The sequence below is a fragment of the Oncorhynchus mykiss genome, chromosome 16, assembly GCF_013265735.2.
Source record: "Oncorhynchus mykiss isolate Arlee chromosome 16, USDA_OmykA_1.1, whole genome shotgun sequence".
NCBI lineage: Eukaryota > Metazoa > Chordata > Actinopteri > Salmoniformes > Salmonidae > Oncorhynchus > Oncorhynchus mykiss.
Genome location: NC_048580.1, coordinates 37142357 through 37163724, shown reverse-complemented (window position 1 = coordinate 37163724; position 21368 = coordinate 37142357). Strand labels below are relative to the sequence as shown.

The following is a 21368-nucleotide window of genomic DNA, read 5'->3' as shown; positions in this document are numbered from 1 at the left end:
GCTGAAAGTTTGGGTTCTGATGGGGTTCGACCATTTAAGCCAAAATTTACAAGCTTTATTCTTCAAGAATCAACGGCAATAACATTTATTTAACAGCCCAACAATTGATGAAGCAACTGCTTCAGAATTCAGGGAATCATTACTGGAAGCACATTTAGAGCCCTCTTCTATCATTACATTAGATTGTCTTGTCGACCACTGATATGCAAATAAAAAAGTGCATTGACAGCCGCACATCCAATCACACACTGGATGCTCCTTTCCTTACTAAAACCACGTGTTACCTGAGACCTCAAAGCTACAACCCAGATTAGCTTTTTCTCCCTAGCATACGCCACTGAAGTTAGTTTCCTTGACCACGTCCTTCGTGGCATTGCTGCCTGCTTTTAGCCTAACACTTTTGTGTAAAGAGTATTCCACATATCTTTAGCTTATCCAACTCTGATGGTCAGATAAAGAGTTCAGCCTTTTCCTTCCAGAAGGCAAAGATGAGCTTAATGTATCTGTTGATCTCCTCATTGCTGAACTTTTTCAGTTCATAGATCAGTTTGATTGAGTATTCATTGTGCTCTTCTCTGGGTGGAAATTCATGTACCGGTGTGACTATGGTAAATTGAACTACTCAATACTACTCTGTATTGTTGTCTCTACTGTCACTCACTGCCCTATACTCTGTATTGTTGTCTCTACTGTCACACCCTGTACTACACTCTGTATTGTTGTCTCTACTGTCACTCACTGCCCTATACTCTGTATTGTTGTCTCTACTGTCACTCACTGCCCTATACTCTGTATTGTCTCCTCTACTGTCACTCCCTGCCCTATACTCTGTATTGTTGTCTCTACTGTCACACCCTGTACTACACTCTGTATTGTTGTCTCTACTGTCACACCCTGTACTATACTCTGTATTGTTGTCTCTACTGTCACACCCTGTACTACACTCTGTATTGTTGTCTCTGTCACTCCTTGCCCTATACTCTGTATTGTCTCCTCTACTGTCACTCCCTGCCCTATACTCTGTATTGTTGTCTCTACTGTCACACCCTGTACTACACTCTGTATTGTTGTCTCTACTGTCACACCCTCTACTACACTATGTATTGTCTCCTCTGTCACACCCTGCCCTACACTCTGTATTGTTGTCTCTACTGTCACAACCTGCCCTACACTATGTCTTGTTGTCTCTACTGTCACTCCCTGTACTACACTCTGTATTGTTGTCTCTACTGTCACACCCTGTACTACACTCTGTATTGTTGTCTCTACTGTCACACCCTGTACTACACTATGTATTGTCTCCTCTACTGTCACACCCTGTACTACACTATGTATTGTTGTCTCTACTGTCACACCCTGTACTACACTCTGTATTGTTGTCTCTACTGTCACACCCTGCCCTACACTATGTATTGTTGTCTCTACTGTCACACCCTGCCCTACACTATGTATTGTTGTCTCTACTGTCACTCCCTGTACTACACTCTGTATTGTTGTCTCTACTGTCACACCCTGCCCTATACTCTGTATTGTTGTCTCTACTGTCACACCCTGTACTACACTCTGTATTGTTGTCTCTACTGTCACTCCCTGCCCTATACTCTGTATTGTTGTCTCTACTGTCACACCCTGTACTACACTCTGTATTGTTGTCTCTACTGTCACTCCCTGCCCTATACTCTGTATTGTTGTCTCTACTGTCACACCCTGTACTACACTATGTATTGTTGTCTCTACTGTCACTCCCTGTACTACACTCTGTATTGTTGTCTCTACTGTCACTCCCTGCCCTATACTCTGTATCGTTGTCTCTACTGTCACACCCTGTACTACACTATGTATTGTTGTCTCTACTGTCACAACCTGTACTACCGAGTCTTGCACAGCTTTATGAACAGTATTTTTCTTAATGTCTTCGAAGCTGTCCACCCAGTCCCGCTTCCCTCACTCAATGTCCAGGACCTTGCGGTGGAACTGGCGTTTCAGCTCCCAGCTGTAGCTGTCCGATGCGGTCGAACATCTCGCAGCACAGCAGGTGTCGGAACTTGCGCTCGCTGCGTGACATGGTCATCTCTAGGAGCTGGAAGTAAACCAGCATAAAGAGGTCTAGGGTCAGGGTTTCGTAACTGACCGATGCTTTATTCATGTGTGGAAGGAAGTGCTCTGACCAGTAGATCATCTGGGACTGGCTGAGCTGGCGGATCTGGCGTGTGGGCACCTGGCTCATGATTGTCCTCCAGTGGCCAATCAGCTTCACCACCACTTGCCTGGACTTCAGGAAGAGGAGTGTTTTGTCATCCTGTCTCTGCATGTCTCTGTCCATCTCAGGGGTAAACCAGTTATTGTCATCCAGACCAACCCCTAGACTTCCCCCGTCTGTGTACTTTGGCCTGTAGGACTCAGAGGGTGTACTTTCTCCAGTGTTCCAGCAACAGGAAGACGATAAGCTCATTCTTCATCTCTATGCACTCCCGGACGTAGCTCATGTCTGTCTGCACCTCCAGGCTCCGGATCAGCTGCTCGTTGGTCAGGATAAGGTCTGTAGACAGAACCTGGTTGAACTGATCTGACTAAGGGATCACTTTGTAAGACTGGTATGTAAGAGGAGCATGAGATGGTGTGATTACAGTTTCCTCCACTAGAGAGGTAGAGATTCCTGGACTGGAGGAAGGACTTTGTTGTTAGGAGACTGGAGCACAGAATCCAGTCCTTCTGAATAGTCTCTGGGTGATAACTGGACTTAATCACCACAGGGAGGAACCTCTTGCGCATGTATACCCTGTTTGTTTTGTCGTAGGCAAACTAGGACAGTTTCTGAATCTCATAGTTGGCCTTCAGTTCTTTCACAGAGACATCACACTGCTTGATCTCCTTCTCCACCTCCTCCCTGGTGGAGAACGACTGGGATTTACCAATGACACCAGCGGACCCTCTGGCCCATCCTATTATTACTCACTTCCTACTGAGCTTATCCGGGAGATATCAAAACCAAGAGGTCTATTGTCTTTCCTGCGAGAGTGGATTGGAGGATAACGCTGCTCAAGAGCATGGCTGAGATTTTGCTGCACCGGGCTGGTAGATCTTCCACCTGCTCGTGGACTTTGGGGTTAATGGAGAAGTACTCCTGGTTGAGGGCGGCAGACACGGGAAGGAGTGTTGAAGCTCTCGCTCCAGCTCTTCCAGCTCCTTCTCCCCCACGGTCATCTTGTGCATGACCTGCAGGTTCTCAATTTGCTTCTCAATGCGGATGAGGTCGTCCTCCATCATCAGCTCTCCAAAAGGGCCCAGGATGGCATTGTGGACGTGAGAGTAGTGTCACTCCTGTCCACTGGCCGCAAACTAGAACAGAGGTCAAGGGACAGCAAAGAATAACATAAAAGAGGAAGGAAGGGGGAGGTTCCTTCAGCTTGCACTTCCTGGTGTACTGTACACACACAGCGCATGGTTTAACTTCATCACAAATGATTTACATGGATTTAGTGGTGCACTGCCTCAGTACACACTTCACAACTCCTAGATTAGCTGAGATTCAGGGCACAGCCTTCTCCTTTATGAAAGCAGGGTGGCAAAATCACCAGCACACAACTGCTGCCTGAACATGGCTATGTGGGTTTATGGGATACACTTTTTTGGAGGTCTGCTTATAAACTGCTAACAAATAATTATTTATCAATATTAGTAAATACCCGTGTATGTAAAAATCAATTATGTCAAGAACAAAACAAAAATGTGTGCTGTTGGGGATAATCGAGGACTTGAGTTGGGAAACACTTTTAGAATGTACTCATTGATAAATGAGGAAATTGTTACATCAACATAACATGTATGGGTCCTTCATGGGCTTAATTAAGGCATCTGTCACTATCACTGTCACTTTTATATTATAGTAGCCAATGTCTACCATCTTGGATGGAACAAGTACTGACTGTTAAGACTCTGAAATCTTATTTAACATTCCAGTCAAAACAAAGCAACACGTTTACATCAAATATAGATTATATAAACACATTGCAAATTTCTGATAGGACTACCTTAGTAATAGCACTTAAAGAAGGGCAATGGCAAAGAAGCTCTCAAACTGCTTAAGGGGCATTTTCCCTGGGGAATACATAGGCTTCAGGGTTCTAACCTGTCAATCATGTTTATTGTTCAAGACTGTGACGTAGAAGTCCGTCACTGGCCGAGGGCAGCATTTGGTTCTTTAACGCACAGACACATTCATCACTCCTCCCTGCTCCATTATCAGGTAACAATAAGGTAACAATGTGGGTCGACACACAAGTTAACTTCTCTGTCTTAGTACATACATTTCACACTTGTCAATGTTCATATTTAATATAAGCAATATGTACTTTACTTAGATGTTGTGGATGAGTACGTTGTTTGTTTGTTCTGTTCCCCTCTCTCTCCATCTCTGCAGCTTCCGGGTATGCTGGATAAGGACCAGAGCAAAGGGAATTGGGCTGACTTTGTAGTGCCTGTCCCAAATGGCTCATTGATGTAAATGGGCATATTAAAAGACACTGTCAGTAGTGATGTAATTTTGTAAATGTTATGTGGTGATATTGTTTAAAAACAGGTGTTGCAATGTATATCCTTTAGTATGTTTAGTTAATGGAAAATGTAGGTTTGACTAGGTAATTGCTTAATTAATTAGGGTTAATTGTTCTGAGTGGAGAGGCTAGCCCTACAAATGGAGCCTCTCTTTCAGTTCATAGAGAGGCCATTTTGGATTGAGATGTGAATGGGGCTGCATTGTTTTTAGCTGTCCCTTAAGGTATATGTTTGATGGCAGTACTGTTGTTTTTGTTCCAGAATCACTTTGTAAATAAACACCCAGAAGCACAGAAGACTATTTGCGGCTCCGCCATCTTTTTTATTTTGATAGAGGTTAAGTTTTCCAGTATAGCCTTCTGGCCTACTCTACGTGACAAAGACACAAGTGTGTTACTTGTATTATGATAGAACTGCTGCCAATGTACAGCATCCTTTATGTTCAAGCTCCTACAGGTAATAGTATCAGATAATAAGGGCACAGATACTAGTAGCTAGCAGCCAGGTAGATCAGAGTTCAACTTTACATACCAACCTAATGATCATCAAAAAAATACATCATTAATTCTAATCACAAAACATGGATATAAAAGTGCTTAAAAGTGAAAAATTAAAGACTGCTCGCGTAAAACTCCTCAAAACCAACCAATCAATCATCTGACTACAACCTGTAGGCCGACTTCTTATGAGAGCCAGAAATAGATCAAATCAACAGTCAGATATTGCAACACCAATAAAACATGAAAAGCACTACAACTACAATGTTCTTACTCAAACCAAACCCAGGCATAATAAAAAAAAATCCATCAGGTATCAGGTTGCATTTCAATCCACTGCATCTGCCTATGTTGGCCTTTCATCATCTGCGGTGGAAGGTGGCCAAGCTACAGCGGTGTTTTTCAGACCATGAGACTTCCCAAAATGTGGTCCTCTCACAAAAACACCTAACTTCTGAATAGTTTACAAACTATTATGACCACTCAATGGAAAGGGGAGACTCTCACAAACACAATGATGTTTTACTCTGCGAACTCCATAAGTGCCATGGGACTCGTCTGAAGGTAACCCATACAACGAATGGAAGGATCGAGGTAGTTTTGTGCCAACAAAAATAAGAGGTTAAATATGTGTCCCAAAAAACTAAAATACTCCCTGAGCTTTCTTATTTCTCCTAGATTAGGACAGAAACTTAATTTGCCAATTTTGAATGTGTTATTATGTTTATCAAATGGGGGGGATCCCTTTTAGGGTACTTAAATTCAAAATAAAATAGCTAAATAAAAAAAGGTATGACCATCTTAAAACAATTCCATATGTTAGCTAAGTAAACCCGTTTAAAACACAAAACAAACCCACCAACCCACATTTCAGCCCCCTTGTTTTCCCCTCAGTGCCCATTCTGTGACAGCAGCACAAAAAAAAGAGCTGAAATTGTAAATGTTTATCATCACACTCCTTTCTCTCACACCTTCTCCATTTACGCCTACCTTGCGCCTGTGTTCATCCTCCTCCTGCATCTTCACCTGGAGCTTGCGCACCATCACCTGCCTTTTCCATTCAGGGATGGCTCGGCCCTGCTCGTCGTGTGTGGGCACTAGGGCCTCCACGTCCGCCAGGCTACCCTTCCGGGTCTGTCCCGTCAGGCTTGCTGCCCCGCTGACGTTCTTATTGAGGTGCTGCTCACTGCTCTTGGAGGTGGAGAGGGTCCGGGGCGTGCTGGTGCCCACAGGGCTGGGGGCGGCGGATGGGGAGGTGGCGCTGGCGGCGGAGGGCGGAGACTTGGGCTTGGCTGACGACGGGCTGACCGTGTGGGTCTGGGGCGGTGACATGGGGCTCTCTCCCTTGGGGGGTGGCAGAAAGAGGGGAATAAAGTTCTAAAGCTTCATTGTTCATTAAGGTCAAACAGGAATGTTTTTGGCTTTAACTAAATAGGCTCAGTTGCAATATACATGAACTACACAGGATGTGCAACATTGAGGAATGACAGAAACCAAGACACACTATATATACAAACGTATGTGGATTCAGCTATTTCAGCCACACCCGTTGTTGACAGATGTATAAAATCGAGCACACAGCCATACAATCGCCATAGACAAACATTGGCAGTAGAATGGCCTTTACTGAAGAGCTCAGTCGCTTTCAACGTGGCACCGCCATAGGAGGCCGTCCAACAAGTCAGTTTGTCAAATCAACGGTAAGTGCTGTAATGATGAAATGGAAACCTCTAGGCGCAACGACGGCTCAGCTGTGAAGTGGTAGGCCCCACAATCTCACAGAACGGGACCGCTGAAACACGTAAAACTCGCCTTTCCTCGGTTGCAACACTCACTACCGAGGTTCAAACTGCCTGTGGAAGCAACGTCAGCACAATTAGTGTTTGTCGCAAGCTTTATGAAATGGGTGTCCATGGCCGAGCAGCCGCACACAAACCTAAGATCACCATGTGCAATGCCAAGTGTCGGCTAGAGTGGTGTAAAGATTGCCGCCATTGGACAATGGAGCAGTGGAAACGCCTGAATCATGCTTCACTATCTGGCTGCCAGGAGAACGCTACCTGTCCCAAATGTATAGTGTCAAATGTAAAGTTTGGTGGAGGAGGAATAATGATCTGTTTTTCATGGTTCGAGTGCGAGCCAGGTCTAATTGTCCAACATCAGTGCCCAACTAATGCTCGTGTCTGAATGGAAGCAAGTCCCTGCAGCAATTTTCAACTGGTGGAAAGCCTTCCCAGAGTGGAGGCTGTTATAGCAGCAAAGGATGGACCAACTCCTTATTAATGCCCATGATTTTGGAATGAGATGTTTTACGAGCAGGGGTCCATATACTTTTGCTTATGTACGTATGTATTTGAAACAAGACTGACTGCCTATAGAATAAAAGGAGAACCTAACAAGTTGCTTCGGTGTGTCACACGTTGCAAACAACAACCGCACAGAGCACCACTCATATTGAATTGCTTACTCATTGGTTTCACTGAGTGGAAGCTTTGGGCTAATTCAGTGTAATGCAACCAAGCGTGGCGGTGAAGGCCATGCCAGCGCTGAGGGGGAGAACAATGGGTTGAGTCATCAAGTTAGCACTCCTCACTTCTTCTCCACGATGACAGAGTGAACAGTCAAAAGCATTAAAAACCACCATGGAGTGACATGTTTGTTGTTAAATGGTCATATTGTGCAAATAAGTGCAAATGGCTGTGCAAAACTTTTGTACTTTTAAATGTTTTTCTTTGTTGGGCATAAAATACTGTAAAAACACCAGGAAATCAGCTCCAAGTGATTTTAATTTAAGAAAATCTGTTTTCGAGTATTCTTCCACATAATAAAGAGACCTGATCATATACCAGATGTAAGCTTGGTTTTATTTTAAAAAAAGTATATTCCAACATATCTGTTTGGGTTTCTTGTGGTGAATTTACAGTCTACAAATTATTTGTAATTGTGTTCCCAGATTGAGAACATAATTACATAATTATCTGCTCAAGAAAAATCAGCCCGCGGCTGAATCTAGTTGATGATCCCTGACATACAGTGTGTGTTGATCATGTGGGATGAAAGTCTCATGTTGCCGAGTGTGTCTCGTCACTTCAATGAGGTTTCACAGGTAAATGCACTGTTAGCACTCAATCTGGGATCCTTCTGATGCCTGAAAAACCCTTTGTTCCAGAATATAATCTTTTTATCAGAGGCCACTGACTGACATTACATACAGTGGGGCAAAAAAGTATTTAGTCAGCCACCAATTGTGCAAGTTCTCCCACTTAAAAATATGAGAGAGGCCTGTAATATTCATCATAGGTACACTTCAACTATGACAGACACAATGAGAAAAAATAATCGAGAAAATCACATTGTAGGATTTTTTATTAATTTATTAGCAAATTATGGTGAAAAATAAGTATTTGGTCAATAACAAAAGTTTACCTCAATACTTTGTTATATACCCTTGGTTGGCAATGACAGAGGTCAAACATTTTCTGTAAGTCTTCACAAGGTTTTCACACACTGTTGCTGGTATTTTGGCCCATTCCTCCATGCAGATCTCCTCTAGAGCAGTGATGTTTTGGGGCTGTTGCTGGGCAACATGGACTTTCAACTCCCTCCAAAGATTTTCTATGGGGTTGAGATCTGGAGACTGGCTAGGCCACTCCAGGACCTTGAAATGCTTCTTACGAAGCCCAGCTCTCTGCAGGTCATTCACTAGGTCCCCCCGTGTGGTTCTGGGATTTTTGCTCACCGTTCTTGTGATGATTTTGACCCCACGGGGTGAGATTTTTTTATTTTATTTATTTCACCTTTATTTAACCAGGTAGGCTAGTTGAGAACAAGTTCTCATTTGCAACTGCGACCTGGCCAAGATAAAGCATAGCAGTGTGAACAGACAACAGAGTTACACATGGAGTAAACAATTAACAAGTCAATAACACAGTAGAAAAAAAAGAGAGAGTCTATATACATTGTGTGCAAAAGGCATGAGGAGGTAGGCAGATTACTCCAGATTAACACTGGAGTGATAAATGATCAGATGGTCATGTACAGGTAGAGATATTGGTGTGCAAAAGAGCAGAAAAGTAAATAAATAAAAACAGTATGGGGATGAGGTAGGTAAAATTGGGTGGGCTATTTACCGATAGACTATTTACAGCTGCAGCGATCGGTTAGCTGCTCAGATAGCAGAAGTTTGAAGTTGGTGAAGGAGATAAAAGTCTCCAACTTCAGCGATTTTTGCAATTAGTTTCAGTCACAGGCAGCAGAGAACTGGAACGAAAGGCGGCCAAATGAGGTGTTGGCTTTAGGGATGATCAGTGAGATACACCTGCTGGAGCGCGTGCTACGGGTGGGTGTTGCCATCGTGACCAGTGAACTGAGATAAGGTGGAGCTTTACCTAGCATGGACTTGTAGATGACCTGGAACCAGTGGGTCTGGCGACGAATATGTAGCGAGGGCCAGCCGACTAGAGCATACAGGTCGCAGTGGTGGGTGGTATAAGGTGCTTTAGTGACAAAACGGATGGCACTGTGATAAACTGCATCCAGTTTGCTGAGTAGAGTGTTATTTTGTAGATGACGTCGCCGAAGTCGAGGATCGGTAGGATAGTCAGTTTTACTAGGGTAAGTTTGGCGGCATGAGTGAAGGAGGCTTTGTTGCGGAATAGAAAGCCGACTCTAGATTTGATTTTCGTTTGGAGATGTTTGATATGAGTCTGGAAGGAGAGTTTACAGTCTAGCCAGACACCTAGGTACTTATAGATGTCCACATATTCAAGGTCGGAACCATCCAGGGTGGTGATACTAGTCAGGAGTGCGGGTGCAGGCAACGAACGGTTGAAAAGAACGCATTTGGTTTTACTAGCGTTTAAGAGCAGTTGGAGGCCACGGAAGGAGTGTTGTATGGCATTGAAGCTCGTTTGGAGGTTAGATAGCACAGTGTCCAAGGACGGGCCGGAAGTATATAGAATGGTGTCGTCTGCGTAGAGGTGGATCAGGGAATCGCCCGCAGCAAGAGCAACATCATTGAAATATACAGAGAAAAGAGTCGGCCCAAGAATTGAACCCTGTGGCACCCCCATAGAGACTGCCAGAGGACCGGACAGCATGCCCTCCGATTTGACACACTGAACTCTGTCTGCAAAGTAGTTGGTGAACCAGGCAAGACAGTCATCAGAAAAACCGAGGCTACTGAGTCTGCCGATAAGAATATGGTGATTGACAGAGTCGAAAGCCTTGGCAAGGTCGATGAAGACGGCTGCACAGTACTGTCTTTTATCGATGGCCGTTATGATATCGTTTAGTACCTTGAGCGTGGCTGAGGTGCACCCGTGACCGGCTCGGAAACCAGATTGCAAAGCGGAGAAGGTACGGTGTGATTCGAGATGGTCAGTGACCTGTTTGTTGACTTGGCTTTCGAAGACCTTAGATAGGCTGGGCAGGATGGATATAGGTCTGTAACAGTTTGGGTCCAGGGTGTCTCCCCCTTTGAAGAGGGGGATGACTGCGGCAGCTTTCCAATCCTTGGGGATCTCAGACGATATGAAAGAGAGGTTGAACAGGCTGCTAATAGGGGTTGCGACAATGGCGGCGGATAGTTTCAGAAATAGAGGGTCCAGATTGTCAAGCCCAGCTGATTTGTACGGGTCCAGGTTTTGCAGCTCTTTCAGAACATCTGTTATCTGGATTTGGGTAAAGGAGAACCTGGAGAAGCTTGGGCGAGTAGCTGCGGGAGGGGCGGAGTTGTTGGCCGAGGTTGGAGTAGCCAGGCGGAAGGCATGGCCAGCTGTTGAGAAATGCTTGTTGAAGTTTTCGATAATCATGGATTTATCGGTGGTGACCGTGTTACCTAGCCTCAGTGCAGTGGGCAGCTGGGAGGAGGTGCTCTTGTTCTCCATGGACTTCACAGTGTCCCAGAACTTTTTGGAGTTGGAGCTACAGGATGCAAATTTCTGCCTGAAGAAGCTGGCCTTGGCTCTCCTGACTGACTGTGTGTATTGGTTCCTGATTTCCCTGAATAGTTGCATATCGCGGGGACTATTCGATGCTATTGCAGTCCGCCACAGGATGTTTTTGTGCTGGTCGAGGGCAGTCAGGTCTGGAGTGAACCAAGGGCTATATCTGTTCTTAGTTCTGCATTTTTTGAACGGAGCATGCTTATCTAAAATGGTGAGGAAGTTACTTTTAAAGAATGACCAGGCATCCTCAACTGACGGGATGAGGTCAATGTCCTTCCAGGATACCCGGGCCAGGTCGATTAGAAAGGCCTGCTCACAGAAGTGTTTTAGGGAGCATTTGACAGTGATGAGGGGTGGTCGTTTGACTGCGGCTCCGTGGCGGATACAGGCAATGAGGCAGTGATCGCTGAGATCCTGGTTGAAGACGGCGGATGTGTATTTGGAGGGCCAGTTGGTCAGGATAACGTCTATGAGGGTTCCCTTGTTTACAGATTTAGGGTTGTACCTGGTGATGATTTGTATGAGATTGAGGGCATCTAGCTTAGATTGTAGGACTTCCAGGGTTTTAAGCATATCCCAGTTTAGGTCACCTAACAGAACAAACTCTGAAGCTAGATGGGGGGCGGGGAGCCCCAGATCGAGGGATGTCTTCCATTTCCTAATAATTGCTCCCACAGTTGATTTCTTCAAACCAAGCTGCTTACCTATTGCAAATTCAGTCTTCCCAGCCTGGTGCAGGTCTACAATTTTGTTTCTGGTGTCCTTTGACAGTTCTTTGGTCTTGTCCATAGTGGGGTTTGGAGTGTGACTGTTTGAGGTTGTGGACAGGTGTCTTTTATACTGATAACAAGTTCAAACAGGTGACATTAATACAGGTAACGAGGACAGAGGAGCCTCTCTAAAGAACAAGTTACAGGTCTGTGAGAGCCAGAAATCTTGCCTTTGTAGGTGACCAAATACTTACTTTCCACCATAATTTGCAAATAAATACATTTAAGATCCTACAATGTGATTTTCTGGATTTTTTTCCCTCATTTTGTCTGTCATAGTTGAAGTGTACCTATGATGAAAAGTACAGGCCTCTCTCATCTTCTTAAGTGGGAGAACGTGCACAATTGGTGGCTGACTAATTATTTTTTTGCCCCACTGTAATAGCAATATAAAACTCATCGCCACAGAAGCAATGAACGATATCATAGGCGTATTGTTTCTCATTGAAACCCAGAAGGGGATACAAATACTTGCCAACACAGCAGCCTTTACAATTTCAGATGAGACACCTTTGTGCCACTAACCTCTAGTCTTAGTTGTGGCTTGCAAAAGTATTCACCCCCCTTCACATTTTTCCTATTTTGTTGCCTTACAACCTGGAATTAAAACATGTTTTGGTGGGTTTGCATACTTTTATTTACACAACATGCCTACCACTTTAAAGATGCAAAATATGTTATATTGTGAAACAAGCAAGAAATAAGACCATCAAAAAAAACACACCGTAAAGTCAATACTTTGTAGAGGTACCTTTTGCAGCCATTACAGCTACAAGTCTCTTGCGGTATGTCTCTATAACCCTGGCACATCTAGCCACTGGGATTTTGCCCATTCTTCAAGGCAAAACTGCTCCAGCTCCTTCAAGTTGGATGGGCTCTGCTTGTGTACAGCAATCTTTAAGTCATACCACAGATTCTCAATTGGATTGAGGTCTGGGCTCTCACTAGCCCATCCCAAGACATTTAAATGTTCCCCTTAAACCACTTGAGTGTTACTTTAGCAGTATGTTTAGGGTCATTGTCCTGCTGGAAGGTGAACCTCCCATCCCAGTCTCAAATCTCTGGAAGTCTGAAACAGGTTTCCCCTCAAGAATTTCCCTGTATTTAGCGCCATCCATCATTCCTTAAATTCTGACCAGTTTCCCAGTTCCTGCCGATGAAAAACATCCCCACAGCATGATGCTGCCACCACCATGCTTCACTGTGGGGACGATGTTCTCGGGTTGATGAGGGGGGTTGGGTTTGTGCCAGATATTGCGTTTTCCTTGATGGCCAAAAAGCTAAATTTTAGTTTCATCTGACCAGAGTACCTTCTTCCCTATGTTTGGGGAGTCTCCCACATGACTTTTAGCGAACACCAAACGTGTTTGCCTATTTTTGTCTTTAACTTCATTGGGATAGGGGCAGCATTTTCGCCCAGAGTAAACAGCCTGCTACTCAGTCTCAGATGCTAATATATGCATATTATTAGTAGTATTGGATAGAAAACACTGAAGTTTCTAAAACTGTTTGAATGATGTCTGTGAGTATAACATAACTCATATGCCAGGCAAAAACCTGAGAAAAAAATCCAACCAGGAAGTGGGAAATCTGAGGTTTGTTGTTTTTCAGACCAGCCCCTATTGAAGAGTGGGATATTGGTCATCTTGCACTTCCTACGGCTTCTACTAGATGTCAACAGTCTTTAGAACGTTGTTTCAGGCTTCTACTGTGAAGGGGGGCGAATTAGAGGGGAATGAGTCAGAGGTCTGGCAGAGAGCCACGGGGTCGTGACGCGCGGTCATGTGAGAGTTAGCTCGCGTTCCATTGCTTTACTACAGACAAAGGAATTCTCTGGTTCGGAAAGATTTATGTTAAACATCCAAAATATTGATTCTATACTTTGTTTGATATGTTTCTACGACCAGTAATATAACTTTTTGGACTTTTCGTCCGACCCGCTGGTCTTGCACACGCGTTTGGATTTGTTTACCAAACGCCCTAACAAAAGGAGGTATATGGACATAAATGATAATGAACTTTATCGAACAAATCAAACATTTTTTTGTGGAACTGGGAATCCTGGGAGTGCATTCTGAAGAAGATCATCAAAGGTAAGTGAATATTTATAATGCTATTTCTGACTAATGTTGACTATACAACATGGCGGATATTTCTTTGGCTGGTTTGGGCTCTGAGCGCCATACTCAGATTATTGCTTGGTATGCTTTTTCCGTAAAGTTTAAAAAGAAATCTGACACAGCGGTTGCATTAAGGAGAAGTTTATCTAAAGTTCCATGTATTATAGTTGTATCTATTATCAATGTTAATGATGAGTATTTCTGTGAATTCATGTGGCTCTCTGCAAAATCACTGCATGTTTTGGAGCTACTGAACATAACACGCCAATGTCAAATTAGATTTTTGCATATAAATATGCACTTTATCGAACAAAACATATATGTATTGTATAACATGAAGTCCTATGAGTGTCATCTGATGAAGATCATCAAAGGTTAGTGATTCATTTGATCAATATTTCTGATTTTTGTGACTCCTCTCTTTGGCTGGAAAAAATGGCTGTGTTTTTCTGTGACTTGGTGGTGACCTAACAATCGTTTGTGGAGCTTTCGCTGTAAGGCCTTTTTGAAATCAGACACTTTGGCTGGATTAACGAGAATTTTATCTTTAAAATGGTGCCTAATACTTCTATGGACAGATACTCCAATCTCCACTGTGGAGCTTTGCAGCTCCTTCAGGGTAATTTTTGGTCTCATCGCTGCTCCTGATTAATGCCCTGCTTGCCAGGTATGTGAGTTTTGGTGGGTGGCCCTCAGTTGACAGTTTTGTGGTGCCATATTCCTTCCATTTTTTAATAATGGATTTAACATGGTGCTCAGTGGGCTGTTCAAAGTTTTGGATATTTTTTTATAACCCAACTCTAATCTGTACTTCTCCGCAACTTTGTCCCTGACCTGTTTGGAGAGCTCCTTGGTCTTCATGGTGCCACTTGCTTAGTGGTGTTGTAGACTCTGGGATCTTTCAGAACAGGTGTATATATACTGAGATCATGTGACAGATCATGTGACACTTATAGTCCACCTGTGTGCAATCTAACTAATTATGTGACATCAGAAGGTAATTGGTTGCACCAGATCGTATTTAGGGGCTTCATAGCAAAGGGGGTGAATACATCTGCACTCACCACTTTTCCGTTATATATTTTTTTAGAATTTATTGAAATAAGTAATTTTTTTCATTTCACTTACCCAAAATAGTCCAAATTGGTGATGTCCATTACATGAAATCCAAATAAAAATCCATTCAAATTACAGGTTGTAATGCAACAAAATAGTAAAGACGCCAAGGGGGATAAATACTTTTGAAGACACTGTAGATCCTGGTTATAATGACAACCTTTTCCCTCAGCTACCAGAAAACAATTACTATTTGTTGGTAGTCTACAAATGTCTACAAAGGTAGTCTCTCCTCAAACTCAGGTCTGACTACTTCTACTACTGTCTATGAGGTGAAATGTCACTGATATTAATATTTCTGTCCTCTGCCATTGATTCCCACAGTCAGTAGTAAGAGGAGAACTATTGGGCAATGTCAAAAGGGGTGTATACCACTGTTCTACATCTGCTAACTCCTGCTTTGGCAAGTAGATACAGTAGCATGGCACAGTTTGTTTGAAACTGTCTTATGGTCAACAGACCAAATAATAGGTTGTTGTAATGCCTCTTTAAGAAGGACCGGTGATCCCATATGACCTACAACACATATTACTGAATGAGTCAAACTGCTTTGCTAATACTACGGTATCCTCAGCAACATATATCAAAAAAACTTCTCTATATCACCAACCAAAACAGGACTTTGCATCTACACTCTTAGAAAAAAAGGGTACTATCTACAACCTAAAAGGGTTCTTCGGATGTCCCCATAGGCAAACCCTTTGAAGAACCCTTTTTGGTTTCAGGTAGAATCCTTTTTACATGGAACCAGGGTCCTATCTGGAACCAGAAAGGGTTCTACTATGGTGACAGGAGAATAACCCTTTTTTCAAAGTGTGTATGGCTCTGATGGCTGGAGCCGTTGGTTGGAGCCTGCTGCAGCTTATAACAGCACCAGTTTTCCTTGAATATGTACTTCAGTGGAAGTTATGATTCGCACCTAAGTCAAATTTTCACTTTGTCTCCTATTGACACCAAAGCATGACTAAGTGAAAATTCTACTTAAATTGGAGTTAAGATTTGACCCATTCAATATGATTGCATATTCTGTGGTGTGTGTATAAAAGTGTCTGCTACAATGACCATATCTATTTATATATCTAGTGTTGGTGTTGTCATGACTGCCCTTGGGGGAGGATCATAGGTGCCCCCCCTATCACTCTCTCTCCACAGTTATATGACTTAACGACAGGTCGTAAATTCCTTGAAGAGACCCTCTCCCCCTTTGGACATGCAGTATGGGGAGAGAGGATATCACAGTGGAACAGAGAAGCCATCAAAACGTCTATTTTTGAGAATGTGGAACCGGTCGGTGGGGAAGCAAAGAATGACCATGTTGAATTTGTTTCATTTGGTGACCTCATGAACGACAAGAGTCCACATTACTGTATCTTTGTTTGTATACACTTCCTAATTATGGGGTTTGTATCAATGTTGTATGAAATACATGATTAAGTATAAGAATACTTTTGGAAAGATGATAATGTGATCTTAGTCTTCTAAATGAGAATGGTTTTTCATAGTAACGTAGGATCAGTCAGTGGCCACGCCCCTATAAGCACAGACATTATACCCAAACGTCATGGAACACCCCTTTCCACAGAGTTAATAAAAGGACTTGTGACAAAAATGTACATTTAGTCAAGAGAACGCAGGGACGGGGGCCCCACGTTGAAATGGCTACTACTGTATTGACCAAGCAGACTAAGGCATGAGCCGGATGTTGCAAAATGGTTTAAACTACAACTCTACCTAAGGACAAGACCAAAGAACGTAGGGATCATCCCCATGCTGAAATCTACAAACTAAAGAACAATTATTCAGTCTGCAGCTGTTTAAGTACTTTAGACTGGTAAACACAACCGATCGAACGACCGAATGGTACGCCTAACGTATCCATTATAACAAGCTACAACTACAAAAGACTGATCTCTGATGGACAAACCAGAGACTTTCTATCTACTGACTCACTAGCAGACGGACCGGCGATTAAAGAGAGGTACAACAAAGGCATACACTCATAAATATGTCAATTGCAATTTATTTTAGAATGAGTGGCTGTGCTTGTTCAAAGTATTAGCGAGTGTAGTTATCAACTGTATGTACGTGGGTCCACTGAGTTTCCCGCTCTTGAGCTGTCCCCACCCCTTTCCTTAGTCTACCAAGCTGTCATATCGGTTTCGTCTACTAGGGACTTTTCTTTGTATCATGTTAGTAAACAACGTATGACATATAGTGTGTGTGTTTATTTAGTTAGTAAATAAATAAGCCAATTTTAAATAAAGGTGAAATAAAATACATTTAAAAAATAGTTTATCCCTGATTCATGATTTATGTTAGGGTTCGTGCAGATATCCAAGGGTTTGCGACATTCAGAATATGACTGATGAGGTAATAATACATTAATAAGTGACTAAATCGATAATATATGAAAATATCTGAAGTTACATTTGGGAAATAGAGGCTCTTTAAACATTTTCCCGTGGTTCCCTGACTTCCTAGTTAATCACTATTCCGTGATTATACACAGAGAAATGATCACATAACAGTCTTCACATTTAATAATAGTCACGTTATGACAGTGTAGAAGCCACATACATTATTGCCCGGCAGGCCGCTGTTGGAGAAGACTGTTGTGTAGCCTTTACTGTGTAGGGTGGGCTTCAGGTTCTTCCCTGCTTTTATTTCAGCCAGCAACTCCGTGTTGTCTCCAGTGTGGGACATCATGTTGAAGGATTTGTTGCCTGGGGAGGACAAAGTGAGAGAGAGAGCGAGCGAGAAATACATTCATTAGATTTATCATAAAGCAGCCACAAAAGCACATTTATGCAATAGACAAAAAAAAAAAAATCTAATTGGAAACCTCAAAAAGAGAAATGGTTGGATGGTAATTGTAAGCTCAAGGAAAAAATGTTAGATATTTATCCAAGACAAAACATTACCAACCACAAGATACAGGATGTTCGGCAAGAATAATTGTGACACATTGAAAGAATACAAACATAACCTAAGATGGAAGAAATGGAAACATTTTGAAAACACTGAAACTATTGATAGAAACCAGTTCTGGGAGAAATGGTCTGAATGGAGAATAGAAGAATGATCATTCAAAATGGCTACATTTGGAAAGATCATCTCTATGGAATAATAACATCTGAATTTAAACCAAATAAATATCCAGTAAAACTCAGCTCCCTAGAAAACACAATTAAACACTTCCAATTGACTATCAAATTACACAAGCTGAATTTTCCAATAAATTACAAAGCCTTAGGGTGGATTTACATGAGTAAAATACATCTAGTGAGATCTATCTCTTCAACATCAAATGTTCTACTTTTCTGTTTACACTAGCCTTGGAGGTGGTGTGGCCAAAGCCACATCCTTGCTTCATGAGTGCAGCTATTAGCATACCATAAATAACATAGTATATAGACAAACAAAATAAGGATAACAATTCAAACTATACAGGAGCTTCTCATCTAAACCATATTGTACATAGCGTTACACACTTGATTAATGTAATGATTCACAAATGTGTGGATATTTTAAAAGCCTTTCATTTTTTATTTGGCTACTGGTATTAAGGTAATTAAGGTTGTTCTTGCAGGGACATGTTGTGTGGGAGAGCCTTTTCCTTTACACTAACACTCAGAGGGTAGTGTGGGAGACGTCTCAGATTTTTTTAAGGTCGGTGCTGCAGTGGATAGCCATAGTTTATGGGCTCCTGACCAATTCTGCTATTTTGTGTGATTTTTTAAATCTATCTTTATCTATCTTAATTATCTGAACAATTTTGTGCATAATGTCTCTGCCATCATTTCCTATGACGGAAAACAGCTTCTCGACATCAGCAATCACTAACCTCAGTTTGAGCACTGGCTTCATTAATAAGAGCATCAACAAAGTCATCCCCACAGTGATAGTACGTACATATCCCAACCAGAAGCCGTGGATTACAGGCAGCATCCGCATTGATCTAAAGGCTAAGGCAGCGTCTTTCAAGGAGCGGGACACCAATTGGGACTCTTATAAGGAAACAACCTACGACAAGTCATCAAACATTTAAGATCGACTCCTACTACCCAGGCTCTGACGCTCCTCGGATGTGGCAGGGCTTGCAAACAATCACAGGTTACAAAGGGAAACCCAAAAGCCTTCATGCCTTCTCTGCTTGCTTTAAGACAAGCAACACTGAACCATGCATGAGAGCACCAGCTGTTCTGGACATCTAATCTCGCTCTTAAAAGTCTGATTTGAGTAAAACCTTTAAACAGGTTAACATTCACAAGGCGGGGCCAGATAGATTACATGGCTCACAACACCATCATCCCAGACACCCTGGAGCACTAACAGTGCCTTCAGAAAGTATTCACACCCCTTGACTTTTTCCACATTTGTGACCCGAGTCAGGAAACTAGGCATATGTCGCAAGTCACGACTTCACAAAAGAGACGTTTGAACTTTTTTTTTTTTTTTGCAAAATGCGGTTTTTGGCAGAAATGCCTTCTCGAACATGTGAACTTTCATGTGCCTTAATAACAAACTTTTATGCCATCTGTAAATACGAATACAATTGTTACATTACGAGCCTTGTTGGTTAAGCCACAGAAAAAGGGGTGAATCTTCCCAGTAGCCATGATTGGCTGAGATAATGAGTGGGCTGGACATGTCAAGAGACAAGTTCGGATTGGTCTGCCATATTGAAGACATCTGTCTATTTGAGCTCGTCGGTCTGTTGGTAATCCTGTTAAACGTGGCTTTATAAAAAAATGTATTGCGTAGTGGAGCTACATAAGTGTTGCTCTCCACTTTCTGGAGGATCACATTTTTTGAAATCAGTGGAATTAGAGTATGAGAGTTAAAGAGATGGAGAAAACACCTGTCTCCGGATTACATCTTCAAACTAAGGGCAACCGTAGAATGGGATTCCTGACAGGGCAACGCGTCCATGATGCATGTTGATGTAAACAGGTAAGATAGTCTAACTACATTTTCAGATATTACACGTTTCGAAATTTGACAAAGCGGTTTCATTTCAAGCTAGTGTACTGTTAGCTAACATTAGCTGGCTGCCTAGCTGACGTTGTTATAGGTTTCCCAGAGCCGTTTGCTTTTCTAGTTAGAGCCTAATGTTAGCTAGCCTAATGTTTTATATTAATATGTAAAAATTACACTGACATTGTGGTAGTGTGTAAACCAGTGACAACATTTTTTAAAAATTGCAATTGAATACATTTTCAATTTCATTTTTTATTTAAACTTTATTTTACTAGGCAAGTCAGTTAAGAACAAATTCTTATTTACAATGATGGCCTAGGAACAGTGGGTTAATCTCCTTGTTCAGGGGCAGAATGACAGGGGCAGATTTTTACTTTGTCAACTCGGGAATTCAATCTAGCAACCTTTCGGTTACTGGCCCAACAGTCTAACCACTAGGCTACCTGCCGCCCCAATTCAGGCTGTAACAACAAAATGTGAAAAAGTCAAGGGTTGTGAATACTTTCTGAAGGCACTATATTTATGTATGTGAGAATGGTGTTCATTCACTACAGCTCAGTACTCAACACCATAGTGCCCTCCAAGCTCATCACTAAGCTCAGGACCCTGGGACTGAACACATGCCTCTGCAACTGGATCCTGGACTTCCTGACGGCCTCCCTCAAGTGGCCACACTGATCTTCAACACGGGAGACCCTCGGGTGCGTGCTTCGTCCCCTCCTGTACTCCCTGTTCACCCATGACTGCGTGGCCTCACACGTCTCCAACATCATCATTAAGCTTGCTGATGTCACAATGGTGGAAGGCCTGATCACTGATGACGAGACAGCCTATAGAGAGGAGGTCAGTGACCTGGCAATGTGATGCCAGGACAAGAATCTTTCCCTCAATGTCAGCAAGACAAAGGAGCTGATCATGGACTGCAGGATATGGAAGGCCGAGCACACCCCCATCCAGGGCTGTAGTGGAACGGGTCGAGAGCATCAAGTTTCTCTGTGTCGACATCACTAAGGAATTAACATGGTCCACACACACCAACACACTCATGAAGAAGGCAAGACAACGCCTCTTCCCCCTAAGGAGGCTGAAAAGATTTAGTATGGGCCCTCAGATCCTCAAAATTGTCTACAGCTGCACCATTGATAGCAGGCTGCGTCACCGCTTGGTATGGCAACTGCTTGGCATCCAATCGCAAGGTGCTACAGAGGGTACTGCGTATGGCCCAGTACATCACTGGGACCAAGCTCCCTGCTATCCAGGAGCTCTATACCAGGTGGTGTCAGAAGAAGGCCCTAAAAATTGTCAAAGACTCCAGCCACCCAATCCAAACTGTTCTCTCTGCTACCGCATGGCAAGCACCAAGTCTGGTACCAACAGGACGCT

At 42.9% G+C, this 21368-nt stretch overlaps 1 protein-coding gene across 1 annotated transcript in view; it reads right to left on the bottom strand.

Annotated features, from left to right (window-relative positions):
• The window catches only part of LOC110491049 (espin), a 119737-nt gene that overhangs the window by 28347 nt on the left and 70022 nt on the right, over positions 1–21368 (bottom strand). The window contains exons 11-12 of the mRNA XM_036946772.1: positions 17583–17728; positions 6042–6395 (exon numbers count right to left, since the gene is read on the bottom strand). Of these exons, the coding sequence (XP_036802667.1) occupies positions 6042–6395; positions 17583–17728 (500 nt within the window). The remainder of the gene's footprint in view (positions 1–6041; positions 6396–17582; positions 17729–21368) is intronic.